Source organism: Gasterosteus aculeatus, chromosome 6 (genome assembly GCF_964276395.1).
Source record: "Gasterosteus aculeatus chromosome 6, fGasAcu3.hap1.1, whole genome shotgun sequence".
Lineage (NCBI taxonomy): Eukaryota > Metazoa > Chordata > Actinopteri > Perciformes > Gasterosteidae > Gasterosteus > Gasterosteus aculeatus.
Window position 1 is genome coordinate 18,016,125 of NC_135693.1, and position 24,228 is coordinate 18,040,352.

Consider the following 24,228-nt stretch of genomic DNA (forward strand, 5'->3'; position numbering starts at 1 on the left):
ACAAAGCTTGCTCCGCTACACGTTTCGTCCTTTCGTCCTCAGCATCAGACTTTACTGGATCGGTAGGATGTGCTCGTAAACGTCTCCCGGACTCCACAAGCAACAAGTGAAGATGTTATTCTTTCCAAAGAAGAAGAAGAAGGGTACTATTCAGATTTCCTCTTTCTCACAGGGAATATGATATTGTGAAACGTGATGTTCCTTTGATGACACGACTGTAGGACTCGGTGTTTGTATGATGTAAAAAAAATTTCCCATACATCATTCAAATGATGAAATACTCAATAGTCATTTACGTGCGAAGCCAGAAAATGCTGACGCTCATGTCGTTTGCTTCATTCAAGTAGAGAATCCCCACGTTTCAGGAGTTGAAATGAAAATAAATAATACTGCACAGCAGACTCCGCTATGATTCGTCCCCACCCGTCTGTCTGTGTTTATTGGGTCATTTAAAAAAGTCCGACTCGACAGGTGGTGTCCGTGAGACGAGAAAAGGATCAGATTCTTGGATCCGTCCCCAGTTTCTGCTCTGCACACACAAACCGCGACTTAAGCCTGGTTTATGCTTCGGCGTCTTCAGAGCGACGCAGACACAAGACCCCCCCCCCTTGCGTGTCCCTTGCGTCGCTTTTCCCGCCTCCTTGCGTCCTTGCGTGTGTCGAGACATTTTTCTAGGCGAGCGACGCAAGCCTCCCGCAGCGCACCAGGCTGCGATTGGTCCGCTAACTACGTCCTCTACGGAGTCTCACATTTCCGCCAATAGCCCGACGCCGCCATTATTAAAACGAAGGATGTTTACGCAGAGAACGGATCAGATTTAAGAACTTTTGTCGGGGAAGAAATGCGTAAATGTGACGGCTTGTAGAAGCGGGTTGGATTCACGGAGGGAGATCGCCGCAGACGCCGGTTTGCCGGGCGAGAGGAACAAAGTTGTGGAGGAAAATGAAAAGCAGCAGCGTCGATGCACGGGGCAATAAAGTCTATGATGAATAAATAAACAAACAAATAAATAGACGTGACTCTCCGGGTCGTCTTCAACAAAAACACGTCACTCCGCCTGTTGTTCTGCAACACACGCAGAACCATGGATTTAAACGAGTGCGTCGACGCAGACGCCTGCGCCGGCCTTTAGCGTGAAGGAAGCCGCCGCGTTGAAACCTGCCCATAAAGAGAAGAGCGAGGCGGGAAAACGAGTGTTTAAATGTCCCAATAACACCAGGGACGGGAATGAAGACCTCTTTCCATTAAGTGAACGTGTGCTTTCTGCACGAAGGCACGAAACGTATTAAAGCTCCATCGACGGTTCTCAACATCCAACACGCTCATCGCAAAGTAAACGCAATAATATAATCTATAACATGTGAATTTATACTTTGCACAGGAATTTAGCTTTTTTCTCTCGGCAGCATCGTACACAACGGTGTTGTTTGTTTACGCTCCTTTTTTCAGGAAGTCGGTCTCGAGCGCTTCCTTCCCCCGAAGGACGCGCACGTCGGGGAGCGCGGCGACGCCGCCGCTGGTTTGACCGATTCGACGGTAAAGTCGTGTCTCGTCTCAGGGTCTCAGTAAACTCACGTAGAGACAGAAAAGGGGAAGGGAAGCCCCCCCCCCCCCGTAGTAGAGGGGAGTCCTCTCTGTGGACCGAGGGAAACGGGGGCCGGGCCGTATGTGTGTGTGTGTGTGAGTCTAATATTAGAAGCCAGTGTGATCGAGTCACACGGCGGGCCCTACTTCCTGTTTTCAACTGTCCCCAGTTTACTTCCCAGAGAAAGCTGGAAGAGAGCGAGAGAGAGCGAGAGCTTAACAGCCTCCGTCCCGTTACCTCCGTCCCGTCCATGTACCATGTGGTACAAGCGCTGATGGGGGGGGGGGCGACGTCGGACTGTGACTCAGACGTGCCGCTCCAAGTTTACACGTGACGGTTAGAAGTGAGGAGGTCGAGCGTCTGTGGAATGTGGGCGACATAAATCAGCGTCAGAATTAATCTCAGCGAGGAGAAGAGAAGAGAAAACACACAACGGGCACATTTATAGCCCATTAGATAATAATCCCTCATGGGTTGATGTAATATAAATCGATTACACAGTGATTCCCTTGAAAGAGTAAATAACTTTCACACAGACGTGTCACTCGACCGTATTGCTTTAATAAAAACAACGTTGTGTCTCATAGATGTGTTGCATTCATTGATGTGCGATCTCATCTCAAGTCCCTCAGTCGGCTTCTATTCTTCTGCAGACTTTGGACGTTATTGACTGTTACCGTCGCCACTAAAAACACCGACGTGCCAGCGATGTAGTGCTCACGGAACATGAAATGAGTTCACGCAGCCATCAGGCCGCTTCGCCTGACTGACGTGATCTCAAACTGACACCAATCAGTGAAGGCGATCACATGTCTTGACTTATTAAATGATGCGCCGGGTCGCACAGAGAGCGAGCGGGAAAGTCCCCTCTATACATTTTAAGTACAATGTCGACCCCCTGCGAGCGCTTAAGTGTCCAAACAGGACGGTACTGGCGCTTTATTTTGAAAGATGGTGAAGACACGTTGGTCCATTTGTGGACGCACGGGTGTCATGTGGTGTGATGAGGCAATTTGTTTTTATTCTTTTAAGCATTTGATTGAATGCCAAAGAAGGGGCCATAAGACAAGCTGCTGTGTGTGTGTGTGTGTGTGTGTGTGTGCGCGCACGTCGTTGTATGATTGTTTAACGAGCCCTTTGTAATGTGAATGTCTTTCAGTAACTTCCTTCATGTTATCTTCTAAATGAGTGTCACGGTTCTTCTGCAGTGAGCGAAGTGACTCATCTGAAATGCAAAAAAAAAACCTAGAATGAAACAACATTCGGGGTGCGGGGCCTCGATCCCGGGGGCTCCTGGACGAAGCTTCCCTGTGGAGTTTGCACGTTTTAATACCCCCCCACCCTCCTACCCATCCCCCCATCCCCCCCATCCCCCCCATCCACCATCTGGTCGTTTTATTGGTTATTTGTTTCCAGCTGTGTTCCAAGCTGAGCACACACATGATGAATCTTATAACACCCCCCCCCCCCCCCCCACCACCACCAGCAGTCAGTTAGAGGTTAATGCACATTCTCTCTCTTCCGTTTTGATGATCTCTATCTCCATCTGCCTCCATCTCCAACCGCCGCTCGTTGCACGGAAGCGGGCTGAATTAACCCCCAGACGTTCCCCCTCCAACCCAAATGACCGAAAGACTTATAGCCCCCCCCCTCAGCGCCTCAGCCCTCAGATAAACGTATAGATGCCCCACTTTCCTTTAACCTTTCCCTGAGAGGAACCTGTTTACTGCGACCACGCGGCGGCACAGGAAACTGTGTGTGCGTGTGTGCGTGTGTGTGTGTGTGTCTATGTGTGCGTGTGTGTGTGTGTGTGGCATCATAGCTGGCCTGTTCACAATGATCCAGCATCACTTATTCAACAGAGACAAATTAGGCAAAGACAGACACGGCTAAACAGGAGGCTGTGTGTGTGTGTGTGTGTGTGTGTTCTTGGCTGCTAATGTTTGTTTGAAGTAGATTCAGTGCATTAGCAGCACGAGTGAGACCATCTGTATGAGATTACCTGACAGTGTGTGCGTGTGTGTGCGTGTGTGTGTGTGTGTGCGTGTGTGTGTGTGTGTGTGTGTGTGTGTGTGTGTGCTGCATCTCATCTGTTCTGCTCGTAGCTGCTTTTCTTTTTTTCTTTGTGTCCGTTTGTTGGTCATAAATTGACTGACGCGTCGACTTCTAAGAGGTGTTGATCTGTTGGGGCGACTTTTTATTCCTGACTCTCAGCCCTGGAGAGAGTGAGGACATTGTTTGTCCCCTTCTCACTTCTATGAAATACTCATTTTGTGGTTGCGGATGAATCGTCCGGCGGGTCACGGTTATAATGTGGCCTGTGGCTTCAGAGGAGCTTCGCCTTGAAAATATTTGGAGGCTACAAGGGAATAAAGAGCAGGTTGTCTCTGCTGCTTCCTGTTTCCTCGTCTCCCTCATGCGAGTCTGCAGACTTTAAGAAAGGCCACGCAATTCTTTTTTTTGCACTAACTATCAATTGTCTGCGTCGTAGAACTTGGGTGTGTACTTGTATTGAGCATCTTGAAGTGACGTCATTTCGGTACCATAGCAACAGTGGGATGCGGTATGTGGCGAATGATTGGGTTTCACGAGGTGCTACTTCAAGAGGGCCTCCACAGGCGTCGCCGTGCGTGCGTGTTTGTGTGTGTGTGTGTGTGTGTGCGTGAAGGGTCTGCAGTGTGTCACTCCACAGAGGCCGCGCGCTCTGTGTCACCGAGGACAGATAAAACACAATGTCCTCCCTGTTCTCTCCCCCCCCCCCCCCTGAATGCGTCTCACTCATTCCTCTCTGGCGCGTTTCTCTCTCCGGCTTTGGTTTGATTTTTTTCCACGTCCACGCGACCTCGATTCTTCTTTTTTGCTTTTTAATCTTGAACACGTGGCGCCTCCTCTTCTTCTCTGGTAAACGAGGCCTGTGATGATGGTGATGCCGTTTCGCTCAGCAGACACGAGGAGGACTGGGAGCACGGACTGTTTACGTTGCCCACCGAGGGAACAGTCATGTGACTCCTCGCGGACTTCTATACAGAAGGACGATTTAGTGCAGCGCTTACAGAAGCACCTGTTTGTCGCTCTGAATGTGGACGTTTTGTTTCTTTGTACATTCTTTACTGTAACCTGGGCTTTGTCGGTCAGATAGATGAGACGTCCAAAAAGGTGTGTGTGTGTGTGTGTGTGTGTGTGTGTGTGTGTGTGTGTGTGTGTGTGTGTGTGTGTGTGTGTCCAAAGTGAATATGAGCCATGCAAAGTCATGTGCTTTCACTTCTACCGTAACAGCCCGGGGGTTTGTTTGTGTACAGTGTGTGTTACCGTGTGTGAGTCGACAGGTGTGGACAGGACTCATCGCCCGTCAAAGGATCTGCAGGCCAGGAGCTTTCACCACGAACACACACACACACACACACACACACACACACACACACACACACACACACACACACACACACACACACACAGTTTCCTATCATTTAACCTCAAGTGACCCGGCTCAGATTTGCAGTTCAGACCCCCCCCGCTGAGTCTCTGGGGCGGTAAATCAAACGCCCCTCGTCACAAGCGCTCCCTTGGACCACAGATGTCTATGAAGAATAGTTAAACAGTACAAATGCTACATTTGATGTTACTGCCAATTTACTGTTGAATTAAGTTGAATGAATGAAGAGCACACACACTCACTCACTCACTCACTCACTCACTCACTCACTCACCGCTTCAGAAAGAGGGAAACCTGCGCAATTAAGTTAAATCTTGCAATTAAATTAGCCTCTTTCTCTCTCACACACACACACACACACACACACACACACACTAGTATTAGAAGTGTACCACATGATGAGGACCATGTGATGTTTGCAGTAGCTGTTCTGGACCTGCAAATGAAAATCATGGAATCCCATCAGCAGTAGCCATCGCAGTAATACATGTAATTAATGAAGTAATTAGCATGTGATATTATTAATGTAGATTTCTCCGCTTTCGTTTAGCGTGCAAATACTTCAGGCACAAAGAAGGACACATTATAGAACGCTTGGCTGCTTAATTTCTCAGAGGCCACAGAGAGTTGTGAGGCTGCAGCCAACACGTCCTGCAGACAAAATAAACTCAATTAAAACTTATTCTCCATTGAGTGAAGTGCAGCCGACGCCGGGTCGCAGCATCTACATGGATCTCCTGTCCATCTGATCTCTAACGTTGAACAGTGAATAGCTCCTGAATCTGATCTGCTGCTGTATCAACGTGTACGTGCACATGCACATCTTCCCCCTCCTTACCCCGCTGCCGGCCCTTCCTGCGACCTTTTGGTGATCTCAGCCCAGATAAACACGGAGGAGGAAAAAGCATCACGCGCGTGTACGAGAATGATCACTCGACAAAACAAGTCACACGGACGCACTCGTGCCGAAGGCCCCTTTCCTTCCTCCGCCGGCTCTAAATTTAGTGACATCTGCACCTGAGGGTCTGAGCGCGCTCAGTAAGCAGCGGATGGGGGGGGGGGGGGCTGTGACCTCACAGGAAGCGTGTGTGTGTGTATAAGAAGTTTGGGGCTTGTTTCACCTCCATGTATTTTTTTCAATACGCTGCATAAATAGGCAGGATGTGGTGGGATTCTTAAGACGGGCCTGTGATTTATTGACCCTGAAGGACCCCGGAGCCCGAAGCAGTGATGTCGTCTGGTGACATCTGACTGAAGAGGAACGGTTCCTGCTCACGTTCATCTACTTCAATGATTTGGTCTTTGCAACAACAGCAGCCAGAGGGTTCTCTTATATTTTATTCTCCAAATCATTTGATCTGGAAAAGTGCTGCATAAATAAAATTGCCGGCCATTATTATTATTACCCCCCCCCCCCCCCCCCCCCCGCCACCTCTCATCTGTCCATCTGCCACAACAGCTGCCTTCCTTCCGCTCCGTCTTCTAGAAGATACAGATGGATGGGAATAAAAATCCTGTTAAACCTCTAAACGATATTGGTGTCCTGCTGCCCCCCCCCGCCCCCCACCCCCCCAAACACACACACACACACACACAATAAACACATTAAACTTGTTGTTCTCTGGAACGAGCAAAGACTGGATGCGAAAAGCGAGTGAGTTGACGAACAAATCAAAGCAAGTGCAGCCCCCCGCCTCCCCCCCCCCTCCCAACATCCCCCCCCCCCCCCCCTCCCTCCTTTGCATTTTTCGCATTGGAAGGAGCCAACAAACTTTCTCTGTCCTCCCCCTCATCCGTCTCTCTCTCTGCTTTCCATCTCCGACTGTATACATTAGTGAACCCACGCCCGTTTGCTCCACCAAGTCTTCACTTAGTACAGTTTACTGTGTGTGTGTGTGTCTGTGTGAGCGTGTTGTTGGGGGGGGGGGGCGGTTATCCACGGCGTGGGTGGTGCGAGCTGCCGGTAGAAACAGTGCGAGGCCGATGCCAGCTCGCTTTCACCAGACGAGCTCGAAGGCCCTCGGCCGGGCTCACACGAGGGCACGCGCACACGCACACGCACACCCACGTGCGCGTGCGGACTCTCTGGGTTCTGAGCAGCAGTCGTCGCCCCTCCCTCGAGCTTCTCTCTGGTCCAAACACTTTGTGAGGTGTGTACATGGCGCGTGGGTGCGTGACAGGATACGTGTCAACCGGCAGTCGGCTGCCGTTACCTTCGCCACAGTGTGTGTCTGGGTCTGCGCGTGTGTGTGTCTGGGTCTGCGCGTGTGCGTGTGTGTGTCTGGGTCTGCGCGTGTGCGTGTGTGTGTCTGGGTCTGCGTGTTACCACATTACCGCCGTGCTATGACACTTCGGCCAAACAGGAAGTTAAGATCACACAGTTTCCCACAGGCTGGCACTGTGTGTGTGTCTGTGTGTGTGTGTACATGTTTGAAGTACTTGTACGTTTCACTACAGTTATTTAATAATCAGCTCCTCCTCCATTATAAACATAGTAATACACTATGATGTGCTAACGAGTAGTATGTTGCCTAGTTATGAAATGAAGTAGTTTCACCCTCCCGATGATTAAGGTCGGCCATTAATAACACTTTTCACTGAGACTTAATAAATATATGCTCTTATTCTGGATCCTTTTTGAAGCTGGTACTTCTGCTCAAATGTTTTAGTGCTTGACTTACGTTCTCCAGCAGCAGTATTTATGCTGTGTGCTCATGTACTTTGTTTAGTGGTAATAGATCGCACGTCGCACCCCAGTTGTCTTTTTGCTGAACGCCAAACTCTTTATTCCGATTAAAATGACAAAGCCCTTAGTTGTTGCTGCGAGGACGCGTGTCAGCCGCGTGCGTCCCCCGTCAACGCAGACAGGAGCCGCCAGAGGGAAGCGGCAGCGCGGCAAACACATCGTGTACATTCGTCTTTGGACAACTTGTATATAACGTGTGTGTATAACGTGTGTGTATAATAATGTCTGTTTCGTGTGTGCAGATTGACCTGGAGCCAGAGGGGAAGGTGTACGTGGTTATTGACCTCTCGGGATCTTCCAGTGAAGGTGAGGGAAGCGTTTCACGTCAACATCACGGTCAACTTGCGTTGCGTAACGGCCCCCCCGGACCCCCCCCCCCCCCCTCGTCTGAAAGTGTTCCCTCCCGTCGGGTTCTGAGGCCACAGCGCGTTTTAATGTCTGTTGAGACATTGTAGCGTTCACAGCTACTGACTTGCTGCTACTTTCACCCGAGAAAAACGATGTCGCCACATTCAGGAAAATGAATACTACAACTTTCACGAGTCTTTATGCAGAAGTTGTGTTTTTTATGTGCTTTGCAGGGCGTTTTGCAGACTGTTTTACTATGAACGGACGCTTGTTATCAGCCGAAAAGCTGCAAAGTGCATCTCTGCTTCCAGTTTGAGTTCATCAACCGACATCAGCATATTTCTTTGGTCTCTGTTTCCTCGGAAGGGGAACTATATGTTATGACTCATTCATATTGTATGTGTCTTTAATTCGTCATATTGATGAGTTGTTGTTGAGCTTTGAGCGGGAGGTGAGGAGAAGCAAAGGTGTAACAACGCTGACAATAAGCTTAATGCTCATTAAAAAACAGGGATAGTAGAACAAAAGAAACATAAAAAGCTTCAATTGTAGTGCTGAATTCAGCATTGACACACATTTATCATGCAGTGTTTCATGTTTGTCAGACGGCGGTTTTGTGTCTCCCCTTGATGTGTTGTTGTTCCTGATAATGAATGTGTGTGTGTGTGTGTGTGTGTGCGCCTGAGCAGTAAACGCTTTGTTAAAGCTCCTTTGTGTGTTGAGCAACACGTCCCTGCAGCCTCTTTGTTGCCGTTGACGTCCGCGTCTCGTCCCCCATCGATCGGCCGCAGAAACGACGCGAACTTCCCTCCCAGCGAGCGCTCGCGTCCCGCCGCCGAGTCCTTCCGCAGGAAGTAGACGCAGCGAGTTTCCTGTGGGTTTCTCCTGTATTACTGACGTGGTGTCAGGCAGTTTAACCCAGTTACACACTCACCCCCCACCTCATTAATAACGTTGTGGTGCCTCACACACACGCAGAGGAACAAGCCATGGTCATACTCGCGGTACGCATCGTGTCCTCTATCGGAGTCACGGATCGGATCGGAGCAAGTGTAGCTTTTAGAGATCTCTAAAAGCTCCCACAAGTCCAGTTCAGTTGAATATATATAGTTTATTTTAGAGTTTATGGTCTCATTCTCTAATTTCAAGTCTTCTTTGATACAGCGCGATGAATATGAGGGCGGGGCTATATTGTGATTGACAGGTCGCTGCCTCTGCGTTTTCTGCGCTTTGGTTACCTTGGAACTTTAACTCTTTCACAGTGTGTTTTTCAGCTCATGAAGGTTAGTTGTAACTTTTTTTACTCGTTCACCCCCCCTCACGAATCCACGCCTGAAAATGAAAATAACGAAGCCGGAGCCACCAGAAACCCGGCAAATCTGTTTCCACCTGCCGCTCGGTCAAAGGGTCTGTTGCTGAATCTTTGCTGGCCTTCGTGCATACGTGTGTGTGAGTGTGTGTGAGTGTGTGCGTCAGTGTGTGCGTCAGTGTGTGCGTGCATCAGATCGCGTGTTAGAAGGACGTGACCGAATGGAAGAAGAGAAAGACAGAGAGGGGGTTAACCAGAGGTCAGCCTGATAAATTGATTAGTAAAGAGGAGTGTTCTCTAATGGACCAGTTACATCATCGAGAGAGAGAGAGGGAGGGAGGGAGAGGGGGTGAGAGAGAGGGGGGGGGGAGCGTGACAAAGAGGTGCTATTAGGAGGCTAAAATGAATTAAATTCATTCTTTAACCTTTATTAGATTTCTTTCTGTCTGCAGTTTTAAAAAGTATATATATTTATATAAGTGAGTGTGTGTGTGTGTGTGTGTGTGTGTGTGTGTGCGTAGGAGTGGATGAAATTGCAGTCATTACTTAAATGTGTTTGCACTGCTGAGAACGCATGGGTGAACTGTCAGGTCTGAGAGCTGCAATCAACCTATTAGTTTCTAAGCACACACACACACACACACACACACACACACTCTCACTCTCACACACATGAGAAGCGGCGGCTTGTTGCTAGAAGCAGCTTTAGGATTTGTACGTTATTGTGGTTGTGCTGCTGCCAGCTGTGAGCGGATCAAACACTGCGGTTCTGTTGGGTCGGGCTGACTTCAGCCCCCCAGGTGTGACCTGGTGTCCAGGTAACGCTGGATGAGGAACAAAGCAGGTGCTGTATGAGCTTAGAAAGCAGCTAGCCCCAGGTTGTGGTGGCTGACGACCAGGCCGAAGGGCGCCGTGTCAAATGGTCCCAAATGTCGTCATATTATATTATATTAAATATCATATTAAGAGTTGTTAATACAGTTCAGGATGCTCCACTTTAACTCTTGGAGTTGCGATAAGGACAGTGTGACTATTACAGACGACCCCCCCCATCCTTACAGTGGACGACGCTAAGTCAAACACTGTTGCTGGGCAGCAGTCCTCAGTTGCTAGGCGATGGGAAAAGGGGCTGGAAGAGTTGGGACGTTTTTAGGAAGAAAGGAATGCACAGCGAGTCCTCAAGGCTCGAACGGAACGGAGAGGGGGGGTTTGGGGGGGCGGGCAGAGGATTTACAGGTATCATTATGTCACGGATGAAGATGCCTGATGCGCGCAGGTCGTTGCTCTGACCAGGAACATGAACACATGCATACGCCTGTGGACGGACGGACAGGAGCCAGCAACGGCGACTGAACACATGTCAGCGTGAGCCGAGGGGAGATGGTCACCTTCACCGCCGCCGTGTGGGGTGAATGACATCAGATCAGATCGGCGGCGTCTTTGAGGGGAACGTTGGGTCACTTCTCGTCATGGACATCTTTATGAAACACATGCTCCTGTGAGATAGAGTGTGTGTGTGTGTGTGTGTGTGTGTGTGTGTGTCGCTCCGCTGAGGAAACCCTCGGTAATTAAACCCAACGCGACAAACAGAGCGCGGGAAGACAAAGACAGACACACGAAACGGACCGGCGGTTTACTTTGTCCCTGAACGCACCGTCCATCAGGCACGCCGTGTCGTCGCCATCTAGTGGCTTCGTGGTGCGAGTGCAGGTGCCGCGTGATCGTTTCATCACGGCACGGGAGGTCCGTTAGTTTTAGTTCTTAAGCTGAATCCCAGAGAGTGGCGACATCATAGACGGGGACCTTGAAAGTTGATATAACAGCGCCTCAGGTACATCGTAGTCCTTGTCTCATCTGCCTGCGCGTGTGTGTCTCCAGCGGGCTCCACCGACAATGAGGAGCGCGTGTTCCGGCAGCGGATGGGTCCCAGGAAGCGGCAGGGCGCCGTCCGCCGGAGGGTCCACCAGGTCAACGGCCACAAGTTCATGGCCACCTTCCTGAGGCAGCCCACCTACTGCTCCCACTGCAGGGACTTCATCTGGTCAGGACCCCCGTCCCCAGCACGTGTCACGGGCTCTGTTTGCATTTGCACTTGTGAGGCGGCGTTTATGTAAATGAACACGTGTTCCAGTGAGCGGGGGAACTCGGTGAACGCGCCACGTGCCACGCGGATACCGTCTAAAAGAGATGATGAATGCTAGCAGCTAATAGCATCCGTGCTTCGCGCTCTCACGCGCTTCTTCTCTCTGACCTGCAGGGGCGTCTTAGGCAAGCAGGGCTACCAGTGTCAAGGTAGGACGGCGTCCTTACATTCCTGTTGTCCAGAGTGTCCGAATCCTAACCGCCGTTCCTCCTGCAGTGTGTACCTGCGTGGTCCACAAGCGCTGCCACGAGCTGATCATTACCAAGTGTGCGGGGATGAAGAAGCAGGAGGACACAGTGGAGGAGGTGCTCGCCTGCAAACCGGAGCTTCTCAGTAGAGATCCTCGACTCACGGTCGCTCCCGCGGGTTTCTTTTCCTCACCGTTCCCCTCTGTGCCTCTTCCAGCAAGTCGGCTCCCAGAGGTTCAGCGTCAACGTGCCGCACAAGTTCAGCATCCACAACTTTAAAGTTCTCACCTTCTGCGACCACTGTGGGTCTCTGCTGTGGGGTCTGCTGCGACAGGGACTCCAGTGCAAAGGTGTGTCCGTCACGACGCGGCCCGTCGGACCTGGGAGGAGGCAGAGTCCTCGAATTTCTTAACGCGTCTCTGTGTGCGTTTGCGTGTCCTAGTGTGCAAAGTGAACGTACACAGGCGCTGCGAGAGCAACGTGGCTCCCAACTGCGGCGTGGACGCCAGAGGAATCGCCAAAGTGCTCTCCGACCTCGGAGTCACACCGGACAAGATCTCCAACAGCGGCCACAGGCGGAAAAAGGTGAGTCCTTCAGAATAAGAGTCGAGTGAGCGACAATGAAAGCGTCTGACGAAATGCTTCTTAAACAGCTCCCCCAGGGTCAGGAGCCCCAGCAGACGTTAGCGGGGACGCCTGAGACCCAAGGCGATCGCTGCAGGTCCGCCCCCACCTCGCCATGTGACCAGGGTACTCACCGCCACACTCCCACTCACACACACACACACACACACGGCAAACGAACGACAGCGGCGGAACTCGCGCGTGTGTGTGTTTCTGTTTTGCGTCCAGACGTGAAGGAGCTGGAGAACATCCGGAAGGCTCTGTCCTTCGGGGAGGAGCAGAAAACGCCGCACGCCCTCTCCTCCCCCTCGTCCGATGCCGCGGTGGCGGGGGACGGCGAGGGAGGCCGGGCGAACGGAGAGGTCGGGGGTCACACCGCGCCCCAAACCCGCAGGGTGAATTTGCCCGACTTTGTGTTCATCAAAGTTCTGGGGAAAGGGAGCTTCGGGAAGGTGAGCGCCGGTTCGCGTCCCTCAGTCCTCCCCGCCCTCCACTCGCCGTGGGGAGCGTCGTGACTGTGTGTCATGTGACCAGGTGATGCTGGCGGAGCTGAAAGGCAGCGACGAGGTTTACGCCGTCAAGGTGCTGAAGAAGGACGTGATCCTGCAGGACGACGACGTGGACTGCACCCTGACGGAGAAGCGCATCCTGGCCCTGGCCAGACAGCACCCGTACCTGACGCAGCTCTTCTGCTGCTTCCAGACCAAAGTAGGCCGCACGCACGCACGCACACACACACACACACACACGCACACACACAATGCAACTCACTTGCAAACATACCCTGCACCTCCAGGGGGCACCATCAGACCACATTCATATCCATAGACTCCATAGAGAGTTGTTCGTCGCATCTGATGGATGTGTGTCATGTATATTCTGCAACGCACGCTTCTTTTTCAAATGGGGTGAAACCTTTGAAACCTCTATTTTGAACTTTTAAATCTCCTTAAGCCTCCAAAAAAATCTGCGACAATATTAAATGTAAATAAAAAAAAAGACTACCCGCTCGAAGCGGTAGACCAAAATCAAATATACCACAATCACTGCATATAACTATGAGAGAAACATCCTGAGAGCTGATCTGCATCCGCCGGATTCTACTGGGACCAGTTTGCAGAGGGCGTTGGATCGACTCGAGCTTCATCCCCCCCCTCTTCTCACTCGGCTCGCTCTCTCGTCGCCGCTTCCCGGCTAATTCGTCCGACCGTACAGGCGGTGGACGATGACGGACAGACACACAAAGGGGCCCCCTCCCCGGGACGTAACACACTGTAACCCAAAGATTTCTATCCCGACCGCACAGTATTTTCGATGAATCCGTCGTGCATTTGTTCAGCAGTAACTTTCCAATGTACTTCCCCTCGGTCGTGCCCGCCCATATTTGGGGTTTGATCTCATCTGGTGGGCCACATTCGGTCCGGCGATCGGAAGCCGCTGCACCTTCATCTTAATCACCATAACTTGGAGTTATGTGTCACAGAGGAAATCTTTCTATTCGCTTCGTTTGTTACCTCATCCGAAATCATCAAACTACATTCAGAATCACCCCAAAATGACCCTCAACAGCGTGAACGTCGCCCCCCTCAGCGATGTCCTCTGAGGGGCAACGGCGTCGGGAGGCAGCTTCCTCTTCTGTTTATTCCCTCAGACTGCCGTCTCCAGTTCAGTCTATTTACTCCTGTTGTTTTCCTCCTGAGCGAGAACAAACACGGGTGGAGGGGAGGGGGGGGGGGGGGGGCGGGGGTGCGGACGGAGGAGAGAGACGGACAATGTCGCCCGTTTACTCTTCTACTCTTCTCTTTCTCTTTTTTTCCGTCAGGCTGTTTGGCGCATTTTCGCAGCGATTGTGTTCTTGGGAGCAAAAACAAAGGGACTGCGGCCCTTATGTAACTGCTGAGATGGTTATCGGGGACCCGATGAGTATTCCATATGCCGTGTGACCCGGCCGTCACCCCCCCCCTCCCCCCACCCCCAAACCCCCCTCCGGGCTCTTCTTGCAACACACACTTGATGCTCGTGATTCAACGTGATTACTGTCAACAAACCCTCATGTACCTGCTGTGTGTGGAACATAATCCCTCACACACACACACACACACACATACAGGCCCACCGCGGTGTCACACGTTCTCCTTTTACATAACGGCGGTTAAGCTCGGCCCGTTGCCACGGCGACCCCACATAATCAATTAGCTCATTTGAGGGGGGGGGGGGGCTGGTCGATTGCGCTGTGTCTCTGTGCAGGCCGGACAGGCCTCACATTTAGCATCGGGTATCGGGCGGCATGCAGGTCCACATGAAAGCATTATGTCATTTAGCAGCAACGTCAACAACAACGACAACGCGCCTCGCTCGCCTTCGCCGGCGCGCATTTATTGTCATTCTTATGTGAGCGTGTGTGTTCATTTGTCCTCTTTCTATGAACATCGCTCTTTTCTTAAAAAAGCCGCTGTTCTTTGAACTGCGTCCTACCTTCCCTCCCTCCTGTTCCTCTTAATCGCCTGTAGCATCACAGACGTTCCCCCCGGCGCCCCTAATTACCGCCAAGAAATGTAAACAGCGTTACACAACAGCAGCGCCGGGCCTCCTCCTGCCGCACACAGACGCACCGTACGGGGGGACGCTGGGAGTCTGCGTGCGGGCTGCACATTGTCACTGTGTGTCTGATATTACATGTCATTTCCAACAGGGTGACGGTGGGGAAGAAGCAGCGTTGCTAAGTGATGAGGGAAGTGAGGACCAGGACAGATTACAGAGGACGCAGAGTGTTTTTCTATGAGCTGTAATTGGTGAAGATCACAAGCAACAGAGATGAGCAGAAACAAGCCAGGTTCACTAATAAGACACAGGGACACAGGAGGACAGACAGAGAGACTGATGGACCGACACAGGAGGACACTGGAGGACAGACAGAGAGACTGATGGATCGACACAGGGACACAGGAGGACGGACGGAGAGACTGATGGACCGACACAGGGACACAGGAGGACAGACAGAGAGACTGATGGACCGACACAGGGACACAGGAGGACAGACAGAGAGACTGATGGACCGACACAGGGACACAGGAGGACAGACAGAGAGACTGATGGATCGACACAGGGACACAGGAGGACGGACGGAGAGACTGATGGACCGACACAGGAGGACAGACAGAGAGACTGATGGACCGACACAGGGACACAGGAGGACGGACAAAGAGACTGATGGACCGACACAGGGACACAGGAGGACGGACAAAGAGACTGATGGGCCGACACAGGGACACAGGAGGACAGAGGCAGAGACTGATGGGCCGACACAGGTACAAAACGGGGACGGACAGAGAGACTGATGGACCGACACAGGAGGACGGACAGAGAGACAGCTGGCCACTGTAAACTGTGGAACCTGTTGGGGACTATTTGTCCTCGCGTGGTCTTTTAGTGCACGTGGTGCACGTGTGGTTGGGTGTGTGAGTCCTGGTTGTAAAGGAACACGTCGCCCTCGGCAACGGTCAGGCTCATTGATGCGTTTTTAGTATTTTGCTCCATTAGTTCTGCTTTCCATGGTTGATTGTAGGCTTCTAAAAAAACATATAAAATAATCAGCTCCTTTCATTTTCGTCTTCTATCAAAATGGACTAAAATAAAAATGTAGATTCATTACAAAAAGGATTTTATTTCTTATCTATTCACCAGCTGAGGGGAGTTCTGTCCGTGTTTCTTGCTAAAGACCAAATTACTAAAGTCCATTTTGAAATAAATGAGCTGTACTGAGAGCTGGAAATAATCCACTAAGCGCACGTCAGCTTTGATCCGGAGGAATTCCACCTTTCTCAGAGGGCTGAGAGAATGGAAACACTTTGTCATCAGAGCGGTTCTGTGGCGAGGCAATCAGAGCAAACACTGATGCTCGGGAACGTGTCGCCGTGGAAACCAAAGAGGTTCCCTCAAGCCCAAACGCTGAACTCCAGGCTGTCCCGAACAGAACCCCCCCCCCCCACCCCCATGGAACGGGACCTTTAGCCCGCGGAGGGGGACGCAAAGTGTGCGCGTCCAGCAGGCGCTGAGGTTGTGTTCTCCTCGTTAACGCTCCAGTACCCAAAGCCCCAGTATTTTTGCTCCTTGTTGTCAGGACAATACGTCCCCCGGTAGTAGTCGTCCAACCACACATTGACCTGCAGGGGGGGACACATCTCACCTTTAACCCTTTAACCTTTAAAAGGCCAGACGGCAGGAAAACGGTGCACTCTAGCGTGTGTTTAACAACAATGAACACACACACGTTAAACATTTACAGTGAAAGCACATGCATGGTGGATACACGTGTGTTCCGCTTCTCTTAGGATGCAGCTCACACACACACACACACACACACACACACACACTTATGATCAGATATGAACAGAGACAGAGACTCGGTACGAGGACACAAGCCCGATTCCCTGTTTCTTTTAAGGACAAGCATTCTTGATCTGGTTCCAGGGCCACACACACACACACACACACACACAATACGCTCCGTCCCACAATTACAATCATTTCCCGCTGCAAACATCGGTGGGGAAAAAAGGGAAAAGGCCGGGCGTCCTCTTACAGGCGAACCCCACCATGGCTCGGCCATGTTGTTCCTGAGGAGAATGAAAGTGAAGCCGTCTGAGTCGCAGCCGGAGAAGTCGGGCTGCAGGTCGTGTGTGAATGAAATCACAGAGTACATCTTTACTCTGTGTGCTAATGACTAGCAGCCCAGCGCTAATGGCTCGTAATGTTCCAGGAAAAGTAGGGCAGCGTTTCACTTCTCTTCTCTTTTTTTTTTTTTTTTTTAAAAAGGACAAAAGTTCAAACCCCATTTGGCCCTTTTTTTTCACTTCAGGTTCGACTTTGCGCTACATGACCAAAGATACTTACCCGGAGCTCGTGAGGACGCAGGAGGTGAAGGTCTCAGGAGCTTTGACTGAGACCTCACTTTGATCATGTGATCTCATGATAAAAACAACAGTGGTTTGGTGCCATCTTCATTTAAGCTGATGTTCTCTTGTTTCCTCATTCGTTGAGTCACCTTTTCCTCCCTCCCTCCCTCCCTCCCCTTCCCCTTCCGGTCTATTTGTTCATCTTTCCCCCCCTCTGTCCTCCTTTCCTTGTTTCCTTCTCGTTGTATCTTCCCTTGTTCCTCTCCTCCTCTTCTTCCTTCTTCCCTCGGCTGTGTTGTTAATAGTCATAAGACGCAGTAACGCGTTGTAGCCAGTGCCGGGATTATTTGGGTGTGTATCTATAGAGCGAGGAGTGTGTGTGTGTGTGTGTGTGTGTGTGTGTGCCAGTATCTGTACATTTGTAATTACACTCAGGAAATGTTTATTCATGTTTGATTGGGTGGGACCAGCCGGGACTCTGGGTACATTTAAACAAACTATTTCAACATCCTGTTTAAAGTCGCTTTACAGAAAGAGAGAGACACTTATGTAAGAGCCGATCCCGAGGCTCCCGAAGAGGAAACAAGGAGCCCAAAGTCGGCTCTGTGACATGTGGATGCCGGAGGCATCTTCAGGTCCAAGCAGTGAGTCGTTGTAAACATCATTAAGAGACCACAGATTACAATTTGGGGAAAATAAATAACTTTTTAGATATCAACAAACTGTCCGGTCTGTGTATTTGATTCTGCGTGAAAGTAACTTTGTGGAAGACACATGCGCTCCTTTTAATCTAAGCTGGCATGCGTCCCGGCAGAGAAGAGGAACTTTTATCTCCCCCGGCGGCTCCTGTTGGCCATTCGTCACCTCGCTGTCGCATTAGTTCATCAGAGGAAAAGCAGCAACACAGTTCTGTGTGACGGGAACGTTTGAATGACACAGTGAGGAATGAATCCTGAACCCTGAAGCACAGAGACGAAGAGATGTTTGTTTAACTGCCTCTCTGTTATTGTTTAATGATTTAATGCTTTCTTATATAGGAAGCTGTTTATATGCACACACACACACACACACACACACACACACACACACACACACACACACACACATAGTCTCTATCTGCTTCTCTCGCTCTCTTATTTCCTATATAAAGAAAGCAAACTGGAATTCAGGAAGAGGTCCATTTCCCCCCGCAGCCCATTTTCAATACCAAGAGAATAGAAGTCAGTTTGTGTGTGTGTGTGTGTGTGTGTGTGTGTGTGTGTGTATTACAGGAAGTGGAGACAATCTATGTTGGCCATATACTGTAGTTGTGTGTTTTCACATCGAGGGTGTTTTTGTGTTGATATATCGTGAACTTGTTGAATTTTCATCTGCTTCATAAACACAAATTTAGTTTCAATCAATGCGTTTCAATTAGAGACATCAATATGGGGAGGGGGGGGGGGGGGTGCTGTAGGTATTCAACCCATGGGTGTCAGTAATGGGCGCCTCTCTCTCTCTTCTCTCTCCAGGACCGGCTGTTCTTCGTGATGGAGTACGTCAACGGAGGCGACCTCATGTTTCAGATTCAGCGATCGAGGAAGTTCGACGAGGCGAGATCTCGCTTTTACGCCGCCGAGGTCACGTCCGCCCTGATGTTCCTGCACCGGCATGGGGTCATATACAGGTGACCACCAGGCCTCGGCCACGCGCCACACGCGGCGCCTTTCTGCGTTATTTCTCGTTTTTTTTTTAAATCGGCATCAACGCGCTGGGGATTTCTGCCGCTCTGCAGTCAAACACTGTGGAGCGCTGAACATTGTGCTTGTTTGATCTGGAGCTTCCCGCTGAGACACGCGGCTCCATTACAAGGCTTATGAGAGAATTCCCAGAGAAAAAGGAAAATAAATGTTAAAGGAGAGTGAAGTAACCAGCTGGATCTCAAATACTGGTCAAGTTTTCCTTGAACTGAATCTGCTTGCAGAGAAATCTTGTAAACATCAAATACATATTTGAATACAAAGGGAAATACTTTTTATTTAGCCCCGATTTCCCAGTTGATAAACGCATTTACAGCAGTATGAAATAGATGCTAACATTCCCCTTTGTGTTCCATCCATCTATTTCTTGATGTCCAGATGTAGACTTAAGGATGGACGGATCGAGTAGCAAAATATAATGAGACCTCGCTAAACACATTCGGGCCGTAACTCCAGAATTCATTTGCTATCTCTACTACTGGAATGAAATAACGAGGGCATTTTAGACATGGATGTGAACTACGGCAACCCAACCAACGAACGCGCGTCAGCCAATCAGAGGCGGGGTAGGGGTGCGGGAGGCGTGGCTAGATTCAGCCGTAAGCGTCCGGGCTTAAAGGACGAATGTTTCCTCCGCTGGTGAAACGCTCGACTCGCGTCGACCCCCCCCCGGTCCCTCCGCTGCAGGTGGCACTATGTGGACTCCTCAGCCATAATATCATTGTCGGGGGACAGCAAACACACAGCCGGCCCCTCGGCGGCAGCACGCCGCTCGAATCATAACACCATTGTGGCGGACGGCGGCTCGCTGCAGGTTCGGCCTGTTTGCTCCCACAAATAACTTTGATGGAAGAAGAGCGAGGCCTCTCGTTTCCGCTGTTCTCTCCTCCAGGACCTGAGGTCTGGTTCTCTCCTCGTGCAATTATGTGCGTCTCGTGCCTTGTGCTCGCTTTCCTCGCCGTGTTCATGCCGTCACGAGAAGAAGGAGGGTAATAAAGAACGTTCTGAGCCAAAAAAAAACCCCCCAGAACCTGAAAACCCTTCCTGGAGAAGCACCAGAACTAAACTGTGGGCTGGAGATGCAAGACGAATGTAACTCAATATAATGACCTTTGACCCAGTTACCCAGTTAGCCGGTGTAAGGTTGTGGAATCAGCACGCTGATTTTTGTTGGTGTGGTTAGTTATTGGATGAGATGGTGGTTTTGGTGGCGCGTGTGACGCTGTAGGTTTTGGTGTCTTTGTGTTCTCTGCTGTGCGAGTCAGTCAGACTCCCGTGGGAGCTTCAGGTTGTTGTCGCTGCGGAGACACGAGGAGAACATGGAGATACAGAGATAGTGAGGAGAAGGTTTGTTATCGTTACACAACAACGGCCACTGGCTGTTATCTGATCTCTCTGCCTTGTTTCAGTCTCACAGCAGCAACACGCGATCTTTCCTCTTTAATAAAGACTCATTTTGCTTTATCTGATCAGAATATTGCCAGGAATGTTTTTTTTTTGTTTTGCCCTGACAGACAGCGTGGAACATGAAAACCCAAAACAAACAGTAACAACTGTCCCAACGCCAATCAAATACTGTCAGACTGGATAGTTTATCCCCTTCACTCCAGCTCGTGGAAAGAAAATAATTTTTAACGGGACAGTTTAATAAACTAAACAGCCAATAACTCAGTAAAGTAAAAGTCCAATAAAGAAATCAAATGAAACCAGAGAAACATCACAAAGCCATAAATAAATTAAATGAATAAATAAATTCATTCCACTAGATAAAGCTGATGCATAAAATCCATCTGGTTCATTTGGAAAAGCTAAGGATGTTTAAAAAGAGAAGAAGGGAAAACAATCACGTGTTGACAACAAGTGTGCGCATTAATTAAAGAAAACTAAATGAATAGAACAAAATAGTATGTAGCGCTTTAAACGCACACAAAGATGTCGCACAAACAAGTCACTGAACTCTTACATAACTGCCCTCCGTCCTTTCATCGGAGGGTCCGGTCTCGTTGTATCTCTAACACTGGTTGTTAATAATGACGTGGGGGGGTTGCGGGGGGGTTATGATCACACCGTTTGTGAGGGTAAGTGTTTCTTTGGGTTGGCATTACTGAATCTGAGTCAGCCCTCACGGTCAGAGCCCAAAGCTCTGCCGTTTAGTGATTGTTTTTTATTGCTTTTGGCTACTTTGTCGTGTTAAAGTGATACTCCACCCAAAGTCTGACTCAAACCATTTGAAGGGGGTCTTATTACCAGAAGTACCTCTAGTTGACCCGGCCTCTGTTTTCACGGTGTAATAGAACTCCGAGAGGCTGCAAGCACCTTTGGTTATTTCCTACAGCTGGAAGGATTGATTGATCAATGATTGGCTCATTAAGCTCCGCAGATAGCGGGTACATGTCACTCTGTGTCGGTGGATCTGGTGCTGTTGTATCACAGTATTTTACAAGTTTAAGCACATGAACACAGTATCTGAAGTCCAGGGGTGTCAAAATGTAAAGGGCACCAGTTGTGAGCCATGGGGCCCCTATGAAAAAAGTAGCCACTGCATCACGTTTTCTCCATCAAATGGCCCCTATTAGCACACTGCATCACGTTTTCCCCATCGAATGGCCCCTATCAGCACACTGCATCACGTTTTCCCCATCAAATGGCCCCTATCAGCACACTGCATCACGTTCTCTCCATCAAATGGCCCCTATCAGCACACTGCATCACGTTCTCTCCATCAAATGGCCCCTATCAGCACACTGCATCACGTTCTCTCCATCAAATGGCCCCTATCAGCACACTGCATCACGTTTTCCCCATCAAATGGCCCCTATTAGCACACTGCATCACGTTTTCTCCATCGAATGGCCCCTATCAGCACACTGCATCACGTTTTCCCCATCGAATGGCCCCTATCAGCACACTGCATCACGTTTTCCCCATCGAATGGCCCCTATCAGCACACTGCATCACGTTTTCCCCATCGAATGGCCCCTATCAGCACACTGCATCACGTTTTCCCCATCGAATGGCCCCTATCAGCACACTGCATCACGTTTTCCCCATCGAATGGCCCCTATTAGCACACTGCATCACGTTTTCCCCATCGAATGGCCCCTATCAGCACACTGCATCACGTTTTCCCCATCGAATGGCCCCTATTAGCACACTGCATCACGTTTTCCCCTCTGGAAGGCTGGTCGGCACTTCATCACCTTCCATCCACTGGAAGGACGATCCAAAGGGCGCTAGAAAAGCACCTTAAAGAGCTTGTTTTCTCCACTGGAAGGGCCCCCTACGGGGCACTTTATCATATTGTCTCCACCTGAAGTTTGCCCTAGAAGGCACTTTCACTGCTTTCCCATCATAAGGCACGTAAGATATATCATTCTTTTTTTCTATATTATTTAAGAGCCATATAGTTAATAAGGTCAAATGCCTTCATTTTTAAAGGGTATCAGATCGTAATTACACACCAACTCATTAAGAAGTGGCCTGCAGGACAAAGATATATGTATCTTTTTATTTCCACTTTGCATCCAGAAATCTTTCATTCCAACTCTGAGGTTTAAAGCACATTCTAACTGACTGCAGCGCTCAAACATTAAGATTAATGGACCAGTCTTTCAACATTGTGTTCTCAGTCACGCTGTTTTGATAGTGAATGCTACTCCGTCAGAGGTTGGCAGGGGGGAAAAAACACACACACACACACACACACACACACACACACACACACACACACACCGCATGGTAATAAATGCTGGCTGATTGGACTGAACTACCTGATTCTCTCTCTCTCTCTCGTTCTCTCTCTATATATAAATAGATATGTTTCCCCTTCGCTCTCTGGTCCTGACCCGCTTTATTGAGCCGAGGCAGACGAACAACAAGTGTTTTGGGAACATTCTGTCCCGACATGCGCCCCCCCCCGCCCCTCCTTCCTCCCCTCGCCGCCCCTCCCTCCTCCTTCACTCCTCGGAGCATCTTTGCACAATAGAACATGCAGTTAGCAGCACTTTCACCCGTCTTGTCATCTTCAATGCAGTGTGTCAGATGTTTGGGTGTGGTGGTTCTGCAGAGCGCGCTCAGACTGGTCGGAGGGCGGGTACACGTCTGGATGAACAGCAACGACAACTCAGAACCTCGAGGTATTGAGGTCCGGCCCTCCAGTCTTTTATCGTTTTGTTTTTTTTTGCCCCATAACTGAAGGATTCATATTCGTCTCACGATATCTAATGAGGTGATGACAGTTTGGACGGATGTGGATCCAACAGGGCGCTTAATAGAGTTCAGAGAGGGAGGTTCACAGTGCACAGGGGTTGTCTCTGAGGACGTAATGGAAAAATCACTCAAGATTAACATGAAGCACAGGAAATGCTTTCAATTGAGCCTGATTGCCTGGTGTGTGTGTGTGTGTGGGAGGGAAAACTCCTCATGCAGCAGCTCCTGTTTATTGATAGAATTTGTTGAGCGATATTAAAGCTTTTCTTACAAAACACAAAGGTTATTTCCCTGGAACACAATGTGAAACTGATCCAGGGTCAGTTGGGTTTCACTGTCTCATGCTGAGACACTTTCCTTCAGTTCTGGGTTTTATCAGGCTGCTTGCTTTTCTTACCAAAGAGCTCTTCACTGAGCCGAATCAGTGTTAAATGACTTTAAAGCAGGAGTACCCGTACTCGAGCCCAGACAAGTGTACTTTATGACAGTACTGTCGGACATTCTGAACCCTGTTTGTGCGCTCTGTCAATATACTACAGAGCATAGCTAGTGCCATGAAATAATAACGGAAATTTCCCTCACATTCTTCATATTAAGTCTCATATCTGGATTGTATGACTGAGCCTGTACCATAATGAAATAAGAAAGCCATACCCAGGACTGATGAAATAATGTATACCTGTGGTTTTATATTCATTCATCTTAATAAAGCAACATTTGCTGGTTCAGAGCACAGAAACCTTTCAACACTCATATCCGTAACTCCTTCACAACAAGTAATCATAAATAAAAGGCTAGAATACACACAATGATAACGGTAGAGATCCAAACATTCAGATGATTAAGATGTTTTCCCTCTATGCAACATATATTATGGGGCTCCTTCTCATCGTGCAAAAACACAACAAGACATCTTTGCATTAATAAAAAATCATTCCATTAGTGCGGCTGAACACCTGTAGCCACTTCATACTGAATTTTCCTGCAACCAGGTGATGTTTAATACCAA

General features: G+C 49.6%; 1 protein-coding gene across 1 annotated transcript in view; it reads left to right on the forward strand.

Moving 5' to 3' along the window:
• The window catches only part of LOC120821024 (protein kinase C epsilon type), a 33,075-nt gene that overhangs the window by 3,123 nt on the left and 5,724 nt on the right, over nt 1-24,228 (forward strand). Inside the window, exons 2-11 of the mRNA XM_040179365.2 lie at nt 8,007-8,070; nt 11,300-11,462; nt 11,679-11,713; nt 11,781-11,869; nt 11,970-12,102; nt 12,195-12,337; nt 12,406-12,502; nt 12,605-12,828; nt 12,911-13,084; nt 18,783-18,937. Coding sequence (XP_040035299.2) covers nt 8,007-8,070; nt 11,300-11,462; nt 11,679-11,713; nt 11,781-11,869; nt 11,970-12,102; nt 12,195-12,337; nt 12,406-12,502; nt 12,605-12,828; nt 12,911-13,084; nt 18,783-18,937 — 1,277 coding nt within the window. The remainder of the gene's footprint in view (nt 1-8,006; nt 8,071-11,299; nt 11,463-11,678; nt 11,714-11,780; nt 11,870-11,969; nt 12,103-12,194; nt 12,338-12,405; nt 12,503-12,604; nt 12,829-12,910; nt 13,085-18,782; nt 18,938-24,228) is intronic.